The following is a 16515-nucleotide window of genomic DNA, read 5'->3' on the forward strand; positions in this document are numbered from 1 at the left end:
GCCCAAATATTAATAAAAAATGCCTACTGATGCAAAACATTTTTTTTAAATAATATAAACAGTGAACAGGACTTACAAAAAGTCAGTGTGGCATTTTTTCTAAGATAAAAATATGATCGTGCTGCCATTGAAAAATCTATTGCCTACAATAAAATATAGATATGAAATATTATTCAGCATGAAAAGCACTTCTCAATGAAAAAAAAATATGCATATTGCAGGAAGATAGCTTAAATAGCTTGGCTGTTGAACGTGATAAAAATAGAGGAAAATCTAGTCTAACCAGGTTTCTTGTTCTCTAAAAATGGCCTGCTCTATTTTTAGTTCTTGAATGTTAATAAATGTTGTGACATGTCACGGTTGAAAAATAAATATTTATTGTCTTTGCACATTAGAGAGAAAATGACAGTAACATTCTTTTCCGGCAAGTGTAACTCTACATGCAAATATACTAAAACAATAAAAATGAAAGAATAAAAAGCAAATACAATTTCAAATACACAGTGTTTACATTATCCCATCAAGAAGTATATATATATATATATATATATATATATATATATATATATATATATATATATATATATATATATATATATATATATATATATATATATTTGTTACAACAATGCAAAAAGCTATTTCCCAGAGTGACAGGATATCAAACTCAGAAAACCAGTCTTGATTCAGTCTTCTGCAGTTTTTCAACCTCTGCTGAACTGAGGTCATTGTTTTTCAACCTGATCAGAAAAAGAGGAGAGTTGAATTAATCATCAACAAATTCTATTGAATTAAGTGTTTATAGCCAGACTAAACTGGATTATTGAAGTTCTAAATGTTACTAACTCTTACATTATACTGGTGTTTGATCTTATTTCTGTATGAATGGTCTTATACAGCACTTCATTAATTTCTAGTACCCTACATTGCTTTTCACTGCATTCCATCATTCACCCATTCGTGCACACATTCCCACACTGATAATGGTAAGCTACATAGATAAGGTTGATAAGGTTGAATCTCTATTGATATATTACATTAGAAAGACCCGCCCTACAACGGCGCCAATGAGCCTTCTAACTACCAATAGCAGGCACGGAGCATGAAGTGTCCCAATGACACAACAACAAAAGACACACATACAAAGCAGGGACTCAAACTAGCAACCAATTTGTTACAGGACAAATCCGTCCCTATTATTCCTTTCACCAGAGCCATTGTTGCCCAAGTAATGATGTAGAATGCTTCCCCAAACCACTCATGCTGGTTCAGTTTTTACAATTTTCCAGGTATCCACCCACACGCTTGGGTTAATTCTAATGAGACACTCAGTGAGGGCCTTTTGTCTTTTAATTATTTTTCCAAACGTATTCACAGACTCCTAAAATCACTTCTATGGCCACATGCATAGAACATTTAGAACCCTCACAGGAATAAGATTTACTAATTGATCAAATTTTTTGTTGATATAATTTATTAGGAACAAAATCAAATTAGCGACAAAGTGTTAGGTCAGTTCTAATCACAGAGGTGGTTCAATTAATAGAGAGGAAAATAGTTTTCAAAGGCTTATTCTACTTTATGTAGAAAAGCTGCTAGACCACCAAATCCCATGCTGCCTTTAGATGAGTTCAAAAACAGTGCATAAAGATCTTAATAGAAGCCATTTCCAATGGACATCACCATCACCAAGTAACATGCAATGGATGGGCACTGATATAAAGGGTTTTGCTACTGGATTATAAAGCAGTAAGTTGAAACCTGTTCTCTAGAGTAATTAATTCTCTCCCTCTGTGTATTAATCCAGACTTGGTTTCGAAAATACCATTTGAACAGATTTATTTCAGACTGGTTTTGATAAATGGATGTGCCCAGTTTCACTTAAAGAGCGCTCAATGCCTTAATCTACCAAAACATTTCAGATAATTTTATGACCCTAACATTGTAGGAACATTTTTGGGAATTTTCCCATCCTTATTCCAACATGACTGTGATAAAATACACAAAGCAAGGCAATAAAGACATAGGCTTCCAATGCAATCAGTAAGCACTGTAGCCAAAACAGAAGTGCATCAGTGGTAGCCATGATAGGTGTTGCCTTAATAGCATTTGTAAGGACGGAGGTAGGAAGCGGAAGCAGGATGCTTCTTCAATTTATTTACCATAGGGACTTCCTGACAATCCTACTTGGTGCAAAGGAGCTATAACGATTGGCAAAATATTTTGAGAGACAGACCTTATAAGGACAACTTTCCTAGCGGAAATGACTTAAGCTGGTGAAGATTCTCAGTCATCCAGGTCATAGTCATTCCAAAAAAAAGTTTAAAAAAAAATAAATAAAAAAAACGTCTGGACTTTGTTTTCCAAGTTTGAAGGCGTTTCGCTTCCCATCGAGGAAGCTTTCTTAATTCAAAAATGTCTGGAGTAGCGCTCGAGTTCCAGGCAATTAGAGTGGCCTAAACAACTTAATTTCTTTAACTTTTTTAAACTTTTTTCGAATAGCAGAAATGAACAACAACAAAAAAAACAACAAGTGTACTGCTTCAGGTGTAGTGTGTGTAATGCATGCAAAGGTACACACCATCATATATTTTGGATTGTGTGATTGGGGTTTTTTTTTTTAGTTCTTTTTGGAAAGTTGTAGTCCTAATTGGACAAAGATCTTTCTACAATGTCTGCCTTTTAACTGTGCTACATGCCTACCATGGTTAACATGGGTAACAGGGAATTATAAGGGGTTTTTTTTCTGGAGAGGGAACCTGAGAAACGGCTACCAGATCCATGGAAGGCATCAGCCACACAAAAAGGATGAAATGCTTGTGTGTTTCCGTCCTATAATGGCAGATTCCGCAGAGCAGGCCAGAGTTCTTTTCCTACCCACAATAGTGTCTTTACCGTTGATTGTGCAAAAGGTGAAGGAACAGGGGCTAGGAACAGGGGATAGGAGGCAGGGGCTACAATTTCATGTATTCATAATCATTCTTGTGCTACAACTCTGGTCTAACCACAGCACTTTTAGGATGAATTAGAATATACACTCACCGGCCACTTTATTAGGTACACCTGTCCAACTGCTCGTTAACACTTAATTTCTAAGCAGCCAATCACATGGCGGCAACTCAGTGCATTTAGGCATGTAGACATGGTCAAGACAATCTCCTGCAGTTCAAACCGAGCATCAGTATGGGGAAGAAAGGTGATTTGAGTGACTTTGAACGTGGCATGATTGTTGGTGCCAGAAGGGCTGGTCTGAGTATTTCAGAAACTGCTGATCTACTGGGATTTTCACGCACAACCATCTCTAGGGTTTACAGAGAATGGTCCGAAAAAAAAAAAACATCCAGTGAGCGGCAGTTCTGTGGGCAAAAATTCCTCGTTGATGCCAGATGTCAGAGGACAATGGCCAGACTGGTTCGAGCTGATAGAAGGGCAACAGTGACTCAAATAACCACCCGTTACAACCAAGGTGGGCAGAAGAGCATCTCTGAATGCACAGTACGTTGAACTTTGAGGCAGATGGGCTACAGCAGCAGAAGACCACACCGGGTGCCACTCCTTTCAGCTAAGAACAGGAAACTGAGGCTACAATTAGCACAAGCTTATCAAAATTGGACAATACAAGATTGGGAAAACGTTGCCTGGTCTGATGAGTCTCGATTTCTGCTGCGACATTCGGATGGTAGTGTCAGAATTTGGCGTCTACAACATGAAAGCATGAATCCATCCTGCCTTGTATCAACGGTTCAGGCTGGTGGTGGTGATGTCATGGTGTGGGGAATATTTTCTTGGCACTCTTTGGGCCCCTTGGTACCAATTGAGCATCGTTGCAATGCCACAGCCTACCTGAATATTGTTGCTGACCATGTCCATCCCTTTATGACCACAATGTACCCAACTTCTGATGGCTACTTTCAGCAGGATAATGCGCCATGTCATAAAGCTGGAATCATCTCAGACTGGTTTCTTGAACATGACAATGAGTTCACTGTACTCAAATGGCCTCCACAGTCACCAGATCTCAATCCAATAGAGCATCTTTGGGATGTGGTGGAACGGGAGATTCGTATCATGGATGTGCAGCCGACAAATCTGCGGCAACTGTGTGATGCCATCATGTCAATATGGACCAAACTCCCTGAGGAATGCTTCCAGCACCTTGTTGAATCTATGCCACGAAGAATTGAGGCAGTTCTGAAGGCAAAAGGGGGTCCAACCCGTTACTAGCATGGGGTACCTAATAAAGTGGCCGGTGAGTGTATACTGCAAAGCTAGGCCGTCAAGGCCTGACCTCAAAAATGCACCTCTGATCAAAAACACTCTTCTAAACATTATAAACAGCCTTTGCAGCGTAGTTAAAGCTGTTAGAGCGGTAACAGATGAGCAAACTTCATAATAAACATAGAAAAAATATATAATACAGCGTTGTTAGTAGAGCAGTCAGTGTATTAAGGCAGAGTAGCAGTTGGTTTTCATACATAATTATGCTTTCACATTTTTGGTTGTAATATGATATATTTGTAAAAAAGTTCAAGGGGTGGAAATGTTTTTGCAAGCAAATTACCTACCATACTGACTTGACATGATCATTGTGTTTCAAAGCTTGAGTCAGAGACTCCACTCCTGTTCTGGTTATGCAGTTCTCAGTCAACCTTACAAAGGAAATAAGAAAACTGCCTTTTTTAGTCATGCTGCAAGATTTATTCAAATGACAAAAAGAAAAAAAAGAACAGCTGGTTCATGCAAATGAAATCTACCTTTGTGAAGGTATGAAGACTCCCCTAAGACTTACCAGAGCTCCTCCAGCGATGTGCTGTTCCTGATGATGTTAGAGAGGGCAATGGCCCCTGCACTTCCAACACCATTGCCTACAAGGCTGCCAGAGTATGCATGTTCATGTTATTTTATATCATTGCTTTTACAGTATGTGAAAACAAGATCATAATGATGACAAAATGTGACTGATTTCTGAAATACTTAAAAAAAACAATAAAACAGTTGCAACGTATATGCCCTTATAACAGAAGCAGTCCTATCTAGTTTTATTTTCTACTCTGTCCAGGCTTATGGTACATTTTCTTTGCAAATGTTTAAAACAAATATTACCTGATCCAGACAATGGAATTGCCGTTCTGTAAAGCACTTGCAAGGGCCTTGGCTCCTTCATCTCCTATCTTATTGCCCCATAGCCTGAGAAAACAAATTTATAACAATACTGTAAGCAACTGGGTAATACACAACAAACAAAATATTTTTGCACAAAACATGTTTTACCCTAAATACTGCAGTGAATTGTTGAATTTCAGTCCTTCTGCCAGCTGCTTTGCTCCCTCTGCTGTAATATTGTTGTTACCCAGCCTGAAAGATATAAAGTACTGTATTGTTCTGGTACCTTACACAGCCACCATGCATGATGTAAAATGTAACTATTTTCTCTATAGGGTTGTCACTTTTGATGATGGTGTGTTCTGACCTTAAGGACAGGAAATTTTGTTTGGTCTTTAGCAGGTAAGAAAAATGCTGTGTGCAAGCGTCAGTTAGCCTGTTGTTGAAGAGCCTGGACAAAATGAATGAAATATTATTGAAACTGATAGCAATTTAGCTGTGTGTTTATAATAAAGTTTGCAACGGTTGCTAATATACTTACGCAATTTTCCGGAAGTTGTCAAGGTGGATGACTTTATCGATCAATTTGCGGATGCTCTCGTCTGTAATGTTATTATTTCTGAGGCTAATAAATAAGAAACAAACATTTGCATATAAATATAACAAAAACATAAATTAAATACGGTATGTTACATTTTTTATTTATACACTGAACAAATTGCTGAATGTAAAAAAACTAACTGCAGGAAGAAATTTAAAAAAGGAAACTAAGCCTCATATACGTAAAAGGAAAATAATATAACCAATGATTCATGTGTAGTGGCAAGTGAACGCAAACAGTACTATTATATGTATGTATTATATGTATAATTTAAATTGCACAGATTGCTTGAATACACCAGTCAATCAAGATGCAGTATTATATTTTCATCAAACAATCCATTCAAAAGTATAAGTTATAATTTCATCTCTAAAAAAGCTGTGCCAGAGATGTCTATGGAATTGACAGTTTTTTTTAAAAAAACATGTAGGTTACTGTCTCTCAATACACAAGTATTTCACAGTGTTTGGAAAATTATCATGACTCATATTTTTAAAACAGATGACTGCCTGGATGTGGCCAACTACAGGCTAATCTGTAAAATATGTGTTTGTAAATAGTAATAGAAAATTGCATTTACAAATAAATCATACCACATTTAGATTCTATTCGATAAACATTGGGGCCTTTATAATTTGGCCTTTTCAAAACAAAGACCACAGATATCATCCTATTAAAGACCATCACATACAAGCTGGACAGAAGGACAGAGGATTTCAAGAAGGCCTTTGACAGTAAAACATGACATCCTCATTAAATCACTGATTATTGTGAAGTGGATAAAGTCATATTTAGAAAACAGAAAGCAGTGTGATCTGCTCAGTAGTGTCACCTTGAGCAGTGTTAATAACTATATGGGTGTTCCTCAGGGATAAACCTTGGGCCTCCTCTTATAAACTTGCATCATTAATTTCCTTAAAAGCCTGTCTATCTGCAACATGCCAAATGTATACTGAAAGGAGAATTTTTCCAATAATATCTACACAAATACCCAGGCTAACCTGTTGGGTTTATATTTAAATGTTTGTTTTATCCAAATCACTAAACGAAGAACTTTATCCAACCAGAATGCACATTAACTGTGATTCAGCAATGCAGATTCTTAGAAGCAATTATCGATTCTAAATTGTCCTTGAACCCTCATCTCAAGAAAATAACCAATAAAACGAAATTCATGTTGGACGCATTTTTTGCAATACAACATTATACACTATATTGCCAAAAGTATTTGCTCACCCATCCAAATTATTGGAATCAGGTGTTCCAATCACTTCCATGGCCACAGGTGTATAAATTCAAGCACCTAGGCATGCAGACTGTTTTTACAAACATTTGTGAAAGAATGGGTCGCTCTCAGGAGCTCAGTGAATTCCAGCGTGGAACTGTGATAGGATGCCACCTGTGCAACAAATCCAGTCGTGAAATTTCCTCGCTCCTAAATATTCCACAGTCAACTGTCAGCTGTATTATAAGAAAATGGAAGTGTTTGGGAACGACAGCAACTCAGCCACGAAGAGGTAGGCCACGTAAACTGACGGAGCGGGGTCAGCGGATGCTGACGCGCATAGTGCGAAGAGGTCGCCAACTTTCTGCAGAGTCAATCACTACAGACCTCCAAACTTCATGTGGCCTTCAGATTAGCTCAAGAACAGTGCGCAGAGAGCTTCATGGAATGGGTTTCCATGGTCGAGCAGCTGCATCCAAGCCATACATCACCAAGTGCAATGCAAAGCGTTGGATGCGGTGGTGTAAAGCACGCCGCCACTGGACTCTAGAGCAGTGGAGACGCGTTCTCTGGAGTGACGAATCGCGCTTCTCCATCTGGCAATCTGATGGACGGGTCTGGGTTTGGCGGTTGCCAGGAGAACGGTACTTGTCTGACTGCATTGTGCCAAGTGTAAAGTTTGGTGGAGGGGGGATTATGGTGTGAGGTTGTTTTTCAGGAGCTGGGCTTGGCCCCTTAGTTCCAGTGAAAGGAACTCTGAATGCTTCAGCATACCAAGACATTTTGGACAATTCCATGCTCCCAACTTTGTGGGAACAGTTTGGAGCTGGCCCCTTCCTCTTCCAACATGACTGTGCACCAGTGCACAAAGCAAGGTCCATAAAGACATGGATGACAGAGTCTGGTGTGGATGAACTTGACTGGCCTGCACAGAGTCCTGACCTCAACCCGATAGAACACCTTTGGGATGAATTAGAGCGGAGACTGAGAGCCAGGCCTTCTCGTCCAACATCAGTGTGCGACCTCACAAATGCGCTTCTGGAAGAATGGTCAAAAATTCCCATAAACACACTCCTAAACCTTGTGGACAGCCTTCCCAGAAGAGTTGAAGCTGTTCTAGCTGCAAAGGGTGGACCGACGTCATATTGAACCCTATGGATTAGGAACGGGATGTCACTTAAGCTCATATGTGAGTCAAGGCAGGTGAGCAAATACTTTTGGCAATATAGTGTATAACAACCGTAGCAGCAAAAGCATATTTTAATTAATTAATTAATTCATTCATTTATTACATCACCCGTTTGCTACTATTTGTTCTGTTTTTATATGTTTTGATAAAATGTCTCTTGCCTACTGCTGTTGCCTTTGTCATAATATGTATTTATTTTCTTGAGAGTGGCTTTGCCTGCCCTGCCAACATCAACCTGCCCTGGAACTGCAAATGGAAATTTGCCTACATGGCTAGAGGTATGGAGCTAAATTTGGGCCATAAAAAAAGTAAAAAAAAACAAAAAACATTTACATCCGGACTTTTTGAACTCATGTTAATTAATATGAACTGTCCTATATTTAATAAATAAATAAATTACCTAAAACTAACCTATAAACTTTAATAAGCTGTTGAATACTATCATTAATAGATACGAGGTGCAATAACAAAACAAACAACACAGAAGCTCCCCAGTTTTTAAAAGGATATTGTCAACAATTTCTCTTTTTAACTGCCTGAACCTGATAACTGCATTCATACATGTTTTATAATTGGTGTATTATTACCTCCACTAATAATCAGACGCATATTCAAAAGCAAACAAATTTAGATTAGTCTATACACAAAGTTTGTCAACTGTTTGCAAATTGCAATTACTGTACAGTCTGTCATCTTGAGAGTACAGTGATAGAATAATACTAAAGCATGGAATATCGCACATGCAGGCAGTTCAGTGTGATTGAGAGGCAGTGGTGAGGATCGTTTGTAGACTAACACAACAAAGTTAGTTTGCACCACTACGGCACAGTACAGCACCATGCACATGCAGCACAAGACACGGTTTCACCATCTCCAATAAAGGAGAAAAGACTTAGAAGTCAATGAAACCATAGATATTATAAAAAAAATAAAATAAAATAAAAACATTGGGCAAGCCTTCCCCAGGTGGAAGGAGTTAAAAATGAGGAAGATTTAAAAGGAAGGCTGAAGTTATCAATTTTTTCGTTCAGTTATATGAGATAGGGTTGCTCACTACTATAGAAAACAGTAGATTCCACAAACATACAGCAGTCTTGTTGGTACAGAATTGCAGGTTTTTCTCTGGTTAAGTAGATTACAAAGCCGCAATGAAAGCTGTCAGTTCTTTGCCGTGACAACCACAGACACTGTAAACAATTTCACTGCATTATCAGTGTTGTTGCATTTTTTTTCCTAAGTTTCTATTGTTTTTTTAATTATTTTTTTGTTTTATGACACACTAAGTTTGGGTAAAGAGAGGGAGAAGTTGACTAAACTAGCTAACTACCTGGCCAGCAGCTAAAGAAACAGTTTATTGACACTACGGCAGTGTCACTATCCAATCTGTAGCAGAAGCAGGACCCATGCCATCAGCTAATTTGTGCATATGCAAGCAAATATTTATCCAGGTTTCTATAAGTAATGTATTTAAGGTACTGAAAGTACTTATTTCTATCGTTAAATCACCAAATACTAAAATTGCTTGTTTGACATCATCATCAGACATGCTCAGAGAAGTCCGATAAAATATGATTACATCTGCATTACAACAAAAGGCAAATATAAAACTCAAAATGACTGTATTTCTGTAGAAATCCAAAGCTGTCCTGAAGAAGCGTAGGATCCCATTTTTGGGACAGATCGGGCACAGATGAGTGATGCAACAGAAAGGATTTGAAGGCATTAATTTTACCAGAAAATAAATTGTTAACTTTTACACATTGCAAATTAGTATGCTTATTATTGCTAGGGAGGGAAAACAATTATTTTGGTCCTTTTTGATAAAGTACAATCGAGGGCGACCCAGATGTTTTTCTTATCGGCATGCACAATGAGCTGATGGATCGTGCTACCAGTACAGAGATAATTCATTTTTAGCAAAGGAAATGTTTTCTGTAGAACTCCAGCAGAAAGACATACTGGAGTTGCTTTGTCAAGGCATTGACGCACTGAGGTATAGCGTATGAGTGAAATACCCCCTTTTCACTGCTAGATGACAGTAATTCTTACACAAGATCCCTTTAAAACCAGTTAAGCTACTGTTAGTGAGAAAACCAATCATTCCAGAATGAATTCTAAAAGTATTGATCATTTCAATTACGGTATGCAACAGGGTACAGCAAGAAGAGCGAGAGGCAGTTTTTGGAGTTATGCAGCTCGAAACAAAAGGGGTGAGGTCTAGAATTAGTCAGTATTCCCCATGCAGTATGCTAATGTTCGTCTAAACTCTGTTGCTACCCTAAAGTATTTAAGTCTTTGAAAAACAAACAAAGTTTTTGTGTACCATACATAGCATATTATCTGCATTAGAGTCTGCTGCCTGATATTTCTTGGATTAGTTGGACAGTGAAAACCCATCTGTAGTCTCCATTTGCCTCCTGAGGGATGATCAGAAGCCTTATATTGGTGTAGATCAGATACTGAATGATGGATCAGAAAAGTCTAAGATAATATGGGATTATTCTGACATTTAGCTGTGCCAATAAAGCTATTATCTAGTCAAACTCTTAAAGCAAAGAGGCGTTCAGATGTTGGACTTACTACAAAGAGTTACAAACGTGCATGCAGGGAAGAAGCTGCTCCACTCCAACATCGCCCACGGAGTTGTTGTCCAGCTGGATTCCTACAGGATTCTTTAGGTGTTGGAGCACAAAAGCAAGTGCTGTGCACTCCACAGGGCCAATGTTACAGTATGTCAGTTTCAAGTGGTCAACTTCTAACTTACTCATGGCATCTTTAGCAATCCTGGTCTCCTGCATCTCATAGATACATTTAATGAGCCAGACAAATTCTGGCATAGCATGCATACTCTTCTTCTCCCCCTGCACAGGTTGAGGGATCGACTTGAAATGTTGCTGCATGCCTTTTGAAAGGCATTTTGCTGCTTGTTTGGCCTTCTTCTCTAGCAAAACACTTGAACTGCAATGAAACCAGAGCTTTCGATACCTCTGGGACAGGAGTCCAGAAGCAAAGGTGGCTGTGATTTGCAGATTTGGGGATTCTGCTGTGGTAGAATGGTCCTCTGAAATAGTATGTTCATTAGCGCAAGGCAGATAAAAACATGCACTACTGAGGCTTCTTTTCTTCATTTCATGCAGTTCAAAGAGCTTAGGGATAACTGAGCGGCCAGTGTTACTTGATAAAATAGTATAGATAGCGGCAAAGAAGCATTGCATTGTGATGTGAAGAAATTCATAGCATATGCTGTGGACCAGGGACATGTTTTTGGTTTGAATGAGAAAGCCCATGCAGATATCAGACTCAGTGAGGCTGCATGTTTCCAAGTCTGTGACTGAAAAGACATAACTGGAATTTAATATTCCCTCTAAGGCGAGCTGGCCAAGACGCAAGACTGTCCCAAGGTTCTGCTGCAGCCAGTTTACCCCAACAGCTCCCTTAAAGGTGCTGTGGTGCTGGAAAAAGTGTTGTAAGATCATCAGGTAAACATCAGTAACTGTTTGAAGACTTCCCTCTCCACATCCAAGCAGCTCCTTGTGACACTGTGAGACTATCCAGCAGAGAACTGGAATGTGGCAAAGTCCAAGTAAAGCTGTGTTTGCCTGTAGAGACTCCAAGACCTTAGCAGCCTCATTCGGATCATTGTGATGTTTTCTCACAAAGCAGTTAATGCCAGAAGGTGAGAAGCCTTTCAGATGTACCTCTTTCTGTAAGTGTTTTTTCAAACCAGGCCCCACTGCTTCTGGACGACTGGTAACAACTTTTCTCACCCCTTTCATTAGAGAACCCTGGATTAAGTTGAATAATAGTACATGAACAGGTGCCTGCTGGTTGGGGCAGCAAATTATATGTTCATCCACCAAGTTCTGCTTAAGCTCATCTAGACCATCAAAGGTAAAGAGGACAAGATTAGGGTGATCCAGAATGAACTGGAAGATCTCCTCCTGCTCTCTGTCCGGCCAGCAGCAGTGCTGAAAAAGTAGCTCCTTCACTGACAGATCCCTCTGCTCTGAGTTCAACCTGCGACAGCTAAATGGAAACAGCAGGACAAAGTTCTGAAGGCCAACTCCTTGAGCCCAGAGAAGGTGCAGCCTCTGCAGCCAGGTGCTCTTTCCACTCCCCGCCTCTCCAGATACCAGCACTGTGTCTGCATCTTCATTTACTGTTCCAACAGGACCAAATATGTCCTCAAAATCAAAGGATTTGTAGTCATCACCACTGCTGTTCGGTAGCTCTAGGTGGAGATCAGTGTAGATGTCATCTAATGGCATATGGCTGGTCCCTCCATAAGTACTGAGGAAGCGAGACTGTGCTGACACAGAGCTGCTCAGCTTCTTACGGTACTTTACAAACTCTGAGGGGCAAGAAGACAATACAAAAAACATTAGATAAAAACCAACAAAACTTGTTGTGCTGCTTGTAAAAGATGAAAATTGATTATCAATGTGGGTAGTTCTGTACTAATATTGGCTAAGCCTATGAAAAGAGCAATGACTCCAACCGCTACACAATGTGGCATTATACGTAGTTTGTGAATGCACCGAGGAAGTGTTGCCTCAAATTCTGGAGACATATTGTGTGGTGAAATGTTTTGCCATAAAAACCATTGTTACATTAGGAGGAAATCTCAAGGTACCTAGAGATTCACTTCCATACAGAAAGCCCATATTCTTATCTTTAGGTAACACAGAGTACATGTCAGATTTAATAATACTACTTATACTTGAGCAATAGTATCTAGGTGTTACTTTATTGTATGTCTATTATCATGTCCGTTGGTTGTGCTGTTCTTTTTACATCTCTTTGCAGATGATGAAGCAGACTGAAAGTTTTTTAGCATTATTTCCCTTTTATCTCATCTTTTCTCCTTTTTTTCTGTTTTTCCTTTCCTGTTCTACCTACATTGCAATGTCCATATAATCTGGAAAACTTCCTGCATAATTAGAATAAAGCAATTCCATCCATCCATCCATTTTCCTACATGCTTATCCAAAGTGGGGTCACAAGGGGTGCTGGTCCAGCTGTCTACGGGCGAGAGAAGGGGTACACCCTGGACAGGTCGCCAGTCCATCGCGGGGCAACACAGAGACAAACAGGACAAACAACCATTCACGCACACACTCACACCTAAGGAGAATCTAGAGAACCCAATTAACCTAACAGTCATGTTTTTGGACTGTGGGAGGGAGTACCCGGAGAGAACCCACGCATGCTCAGGGAGAACATGCAAACTCCATGCAGAAAGACCCCAGGCCTGGAATCGAACCTGCAAGGTGCAAGGCAGTGCAAGGCAGCAGTGCCACCCACTGCCCCAACGAGCAGCCCAATAAAGCAATTTATATGCATAAAAGAAGCGGAACACTATGGCGATAGCCGTACTGCTCCGCTTGTGAAAGTAAAATCTGTTGGGCTCTTTTTGGCATCAAGACAATGATTCTTATTGTCAAATCACCACACAGGACACTGTATAAAAAAAGAAAAAAAAAAGAAACGTACAAGCCTAAGAACACCCTGCCATTTTTCTGGACTGTCAGCATCATGTTTTAGGTGTTTTGCTGAAGGGACTGGTCCTCTCGGTGATTCAATAAAGAGGAGAGAACTCACATGGAAGCAACATTTGAACCATTGATTGGTTGAATGAGCGCAATCATACAACCAGATTAGTCATGAATGTATTTTAGAAGGTCAAAACATTTCACCTGTTTTCTCTGCGTGTATTTACCAACTATAAAGCCATACAAACCGGCCCCACTAACATTTAACCTTGCATCATTTTATGAATCCAAACATAACTTTATTGGTGCTCTTTCAAAAAAGAACAGGGCTGAAACTTCAGCCACTGCTGGCAACACACCTTTGTTAAGGGTTGGAGATGTCTCCTCCAGGTTTGGACGAGATTCCTGGGTGTGCTCAACATACTGCAGGACGACAGCAGCTGCCGACTCTCCTTTGGATCTGACATGATCAAGTAGACGCCTTGCCTGTTACACACGCAAGGCAGATGACAATAACACGATCATAAAGGTCTACTGTAGGTAACAGCTTGACATTAGGGAAAATGCTGCTTAAATTAGTGAACATTCCTAAATCTTTACATCATAAGGTGGTGTAAGTGCTGTAAAAGAAAATGGTGGTTTCAAGGAGTTATGTGAAAAAATATCTTGACTAAAGTTACTGTTTAGTGAGCCTTGACTAATTTAGGTCTGAGTCATATGCTTCACACGTCACAGCCTTAAAATTGCGAAGAAAATATCATAAGAAAGTGTAATTCTGACATTGCAGATGTATTTCAGCAACAGCCTCATTCTGCTTTTCTTTTTGGGAGAATCTTTTCGTGTTTTTGATAATAATATAATTAGTGTAGTTTACTTGTTAAGTTTCCCTCATCATACCAAACAGTTATGTAAGTCCTTATCCCCCTCATGATAGGTCATTGATGCTTTAATCTTTTCTAGAATGGACTACTAAGATCTGAAAATGTAATATGTTTAATAAAATTGATTGGTGTCTAGTTCTAGCTCTGGAATAGTCTCCCTCCTTCTGTGAGGTCTGCTAGACCTCTTAATGGATTTAAAGCTCTTTTTAAGAACCTGTCCTACATTAGTTTTCACTTCAGAGAAAATAGTCAGTAGATCTAAGTCTTCGGCATTGGATTGTTTATTTATTTTTTATTATTGTGTTGTTTTTTTATAATATATTCTATTTATATTCACCTGTGCAGCACTTTGGGTGAATATTAAATATGTATGTTAAAGTACTTCTTTGAATTTAAAATGTTTTGGTTGATTTATTGATTGATTGGTTACTGTACCTGTTGGGAGGGGGTGTGAATAGGCAGCTGGACTCCGTCACAATCTGAAGAGGAAAAGTGACCTGATTCCACAAGAGCTGCCAGAACACCATCAAGGCAGCCTTGGAGTTTGCTGATGAGACTTGGCCTTTGAGTCAAGAGTGCCTCGGTAAATGTTCTCTGAGGCTTTTCTCTGTCATCTGAACTGGAAGGGAATTCTGAAGAGAATAAACCAGCTCCCTGTGCTTCCGGCAAGACCTGTTTGACAGCAGCAAAGAAGAGCCCACAGCTTTCTGCACCTTTCGTATAAACCAGGTCGAGCAGTTGCCTTGCATTGCAATAAAGGGTCCTTCCTGGTACCAGCACATTTTGATAATCCTCCCATCCGAGCTCCCCTTGGGCGAGCAGCATATCCACAACTCTTTCGAGATGCTCAGATGACCCACTGCTGCAGAGGGCGTGAAGAATTTCAGCACGTTGTTTCAGTAAAACCTCCTGGGAAAGCATGTCTTTCTCACCTCAGCTGGCATGCCCTGGCAGTCAAGTCATACTTCTACTGCCTCAGGCGTACAGTAACATCCTGTCACAAAGGACAAAAACACAGTTTCTACTACAGCAAGAGTCATCCATTGATGAGCAAGCTTCCAAGCAGACAATTTTTCCATATACAGACTTGACAGATTTTGTTGATACAAACAGGGACTGCATCCCATTAATTATGTTATTCAAAAATACAGAACTCATGACACAAAATCAAAAGAAGAACTTATAAGACATAGCAAAGCTAGAAGTACTCACTGCAATATTTCAGCCACAAAGCTCTCTTCTCTGCATCTGTTATTTTTGCAGATATGCTTGAGAGCTTAAGACCTGCCTCTTCCTCATTCCACATCTGAAAGTGAAACTCACACTGTTGCCATGTCTCTAAATTAGGCTGAAAGTTACCTTTTGAATCAGAATCTAAAACACCAGCTGGACCCTACAGAAAGGCATCATGCTGGTGTCACTCGCCTGACGTCGTTGTCGCCCACTAATAAGAGCATAAGGGGAAGTTGGATTCAACTGGAAACTTGGCCAAGCCCTTTGTTTGTTGTAATGCGGTGATGTTTTGGTATCTTCTTGCAGCGGCGTGCAGCTCAGATACCATAAAGAGGAACACATTTCTAAAAAACCAAAGGGCAAACACTGCAGACACATTATTCAGTTTATCAAAAAGAATCAGTCTACATTAATTGTAGTAATGTCTTGGAGCCACATGATGGAAGTGTTGCATTAAAAGAAAATCAACATCATGCTTGAAACACTAGCCTCTTCATACAGCATTCTTCTATTTTCGAATGTCTTTGCTTTTTCTCATTCATTTAGTTTCTTTTCCCCCTGTGGTGCTTTCACGAGCCAATGTGTAATTGTTCACATGGTTTCGCAGTTTATGTAGAAAAACTAATAATAAAAAAAAACTGTTTCCTTTTTTGAAAATGATGTTACAACAGTAGTATATTACAACAGAGCGTTGGTAAAATCCCCATTTCTCTTACCGGTATATCTTTTATTTTCTATTACCACAGAAAAACCTTTAGCCTGTTTACTACGAGACAAATACAAGGCTAGTT

The 16515-nt window shown here is 39.4% G+C and overlaps 1 protein-coding gene across 2 annotated transcripts; it reads right to left on the reverse strand.

Moving 5' to 3' along the window:
* Positions 1-360: 360 nt before the first annotated feature.
* nod2 (nucleotide-binding oligomerization domain containing 2) lies at positions 361-15864 on the reverse strand. 2 transcript variants are annotated; one of them, XM_038307225.1, is made up of 12 exons: positions 15704-15864; positions 15424-15485; positions 14927-15353; positions 13970-14096; positions 10699-12469; positions 5645-5728; positions 5471-5554; positions 5272-5355; positions 5104-5187; positions 4790-4873; positions 4566-4649; positions 361-740 (listed from the first exon to the last, which is right to left on the reverse strand). In XM_038307225.1, the coding sequence occupies exons 3-12, from the start codon at positions 15314-15316 to the stop codon at positions 668-670; spliced, it is 2865 nt and encodes a 954-aa protein (XP_038163153.1). In that variant the 5' UTR covers positions 15317-15353; positions 15424-15485; positions 15704-15864; the 3' UTR covers positions 361-667. The 2 variants fall into 2 exon arrangements, with proteins under 2 accessions (XP_038163153.1, XP_038163152.1); XM_038307224.1 differs by having other exon boundaries at positions 14927-15485.
* Positions 15865-16515: the final 651 nt, after the last annotated feature.

Source organism: Cyprinodon tularosa, unplaced genomic scaffold (genome assembly GCF_016077235.1).
Source record: "Cyprinodon tularosa strain WSP-4 unplaced genomic scaffold, ASM1607723v1 ctg604, whole genome shotgun sequence".
In the NCBI taxonomy this organism is placed as follows: Eukaryota; Metazoa; Chordata; class Actinopteri; order Cyprinodontiformes; family Cyprinodontidae; genus Cyprinodon; species Cyprinodon tularosa.

Excerpts from the sequence above, each read along its gene's own strand:
- nod2 (XM_038307224.1), bottom strand. The coding sequence starts at position 15,412 with ATGCTTTCCCAGGAGGTTTTACTGAAACAACGTGCTGAAATTCTTCAC. Across the intron at positions 5,188-5,271 it reads AATTCACTGCAGTATTTAGG|GCTATGGGGCAATAAGATAG; the intron begins GTAAAACATGTT and ends TTGTTTTCTCAG. Across the intron at positions 741-4,565 it reads GATCATGTCAAGTCAGTATG|GTTGAAAAACAATGACCTCA; the intron begins GTAGGTAATTTG and ends TTTTCTGATCAG.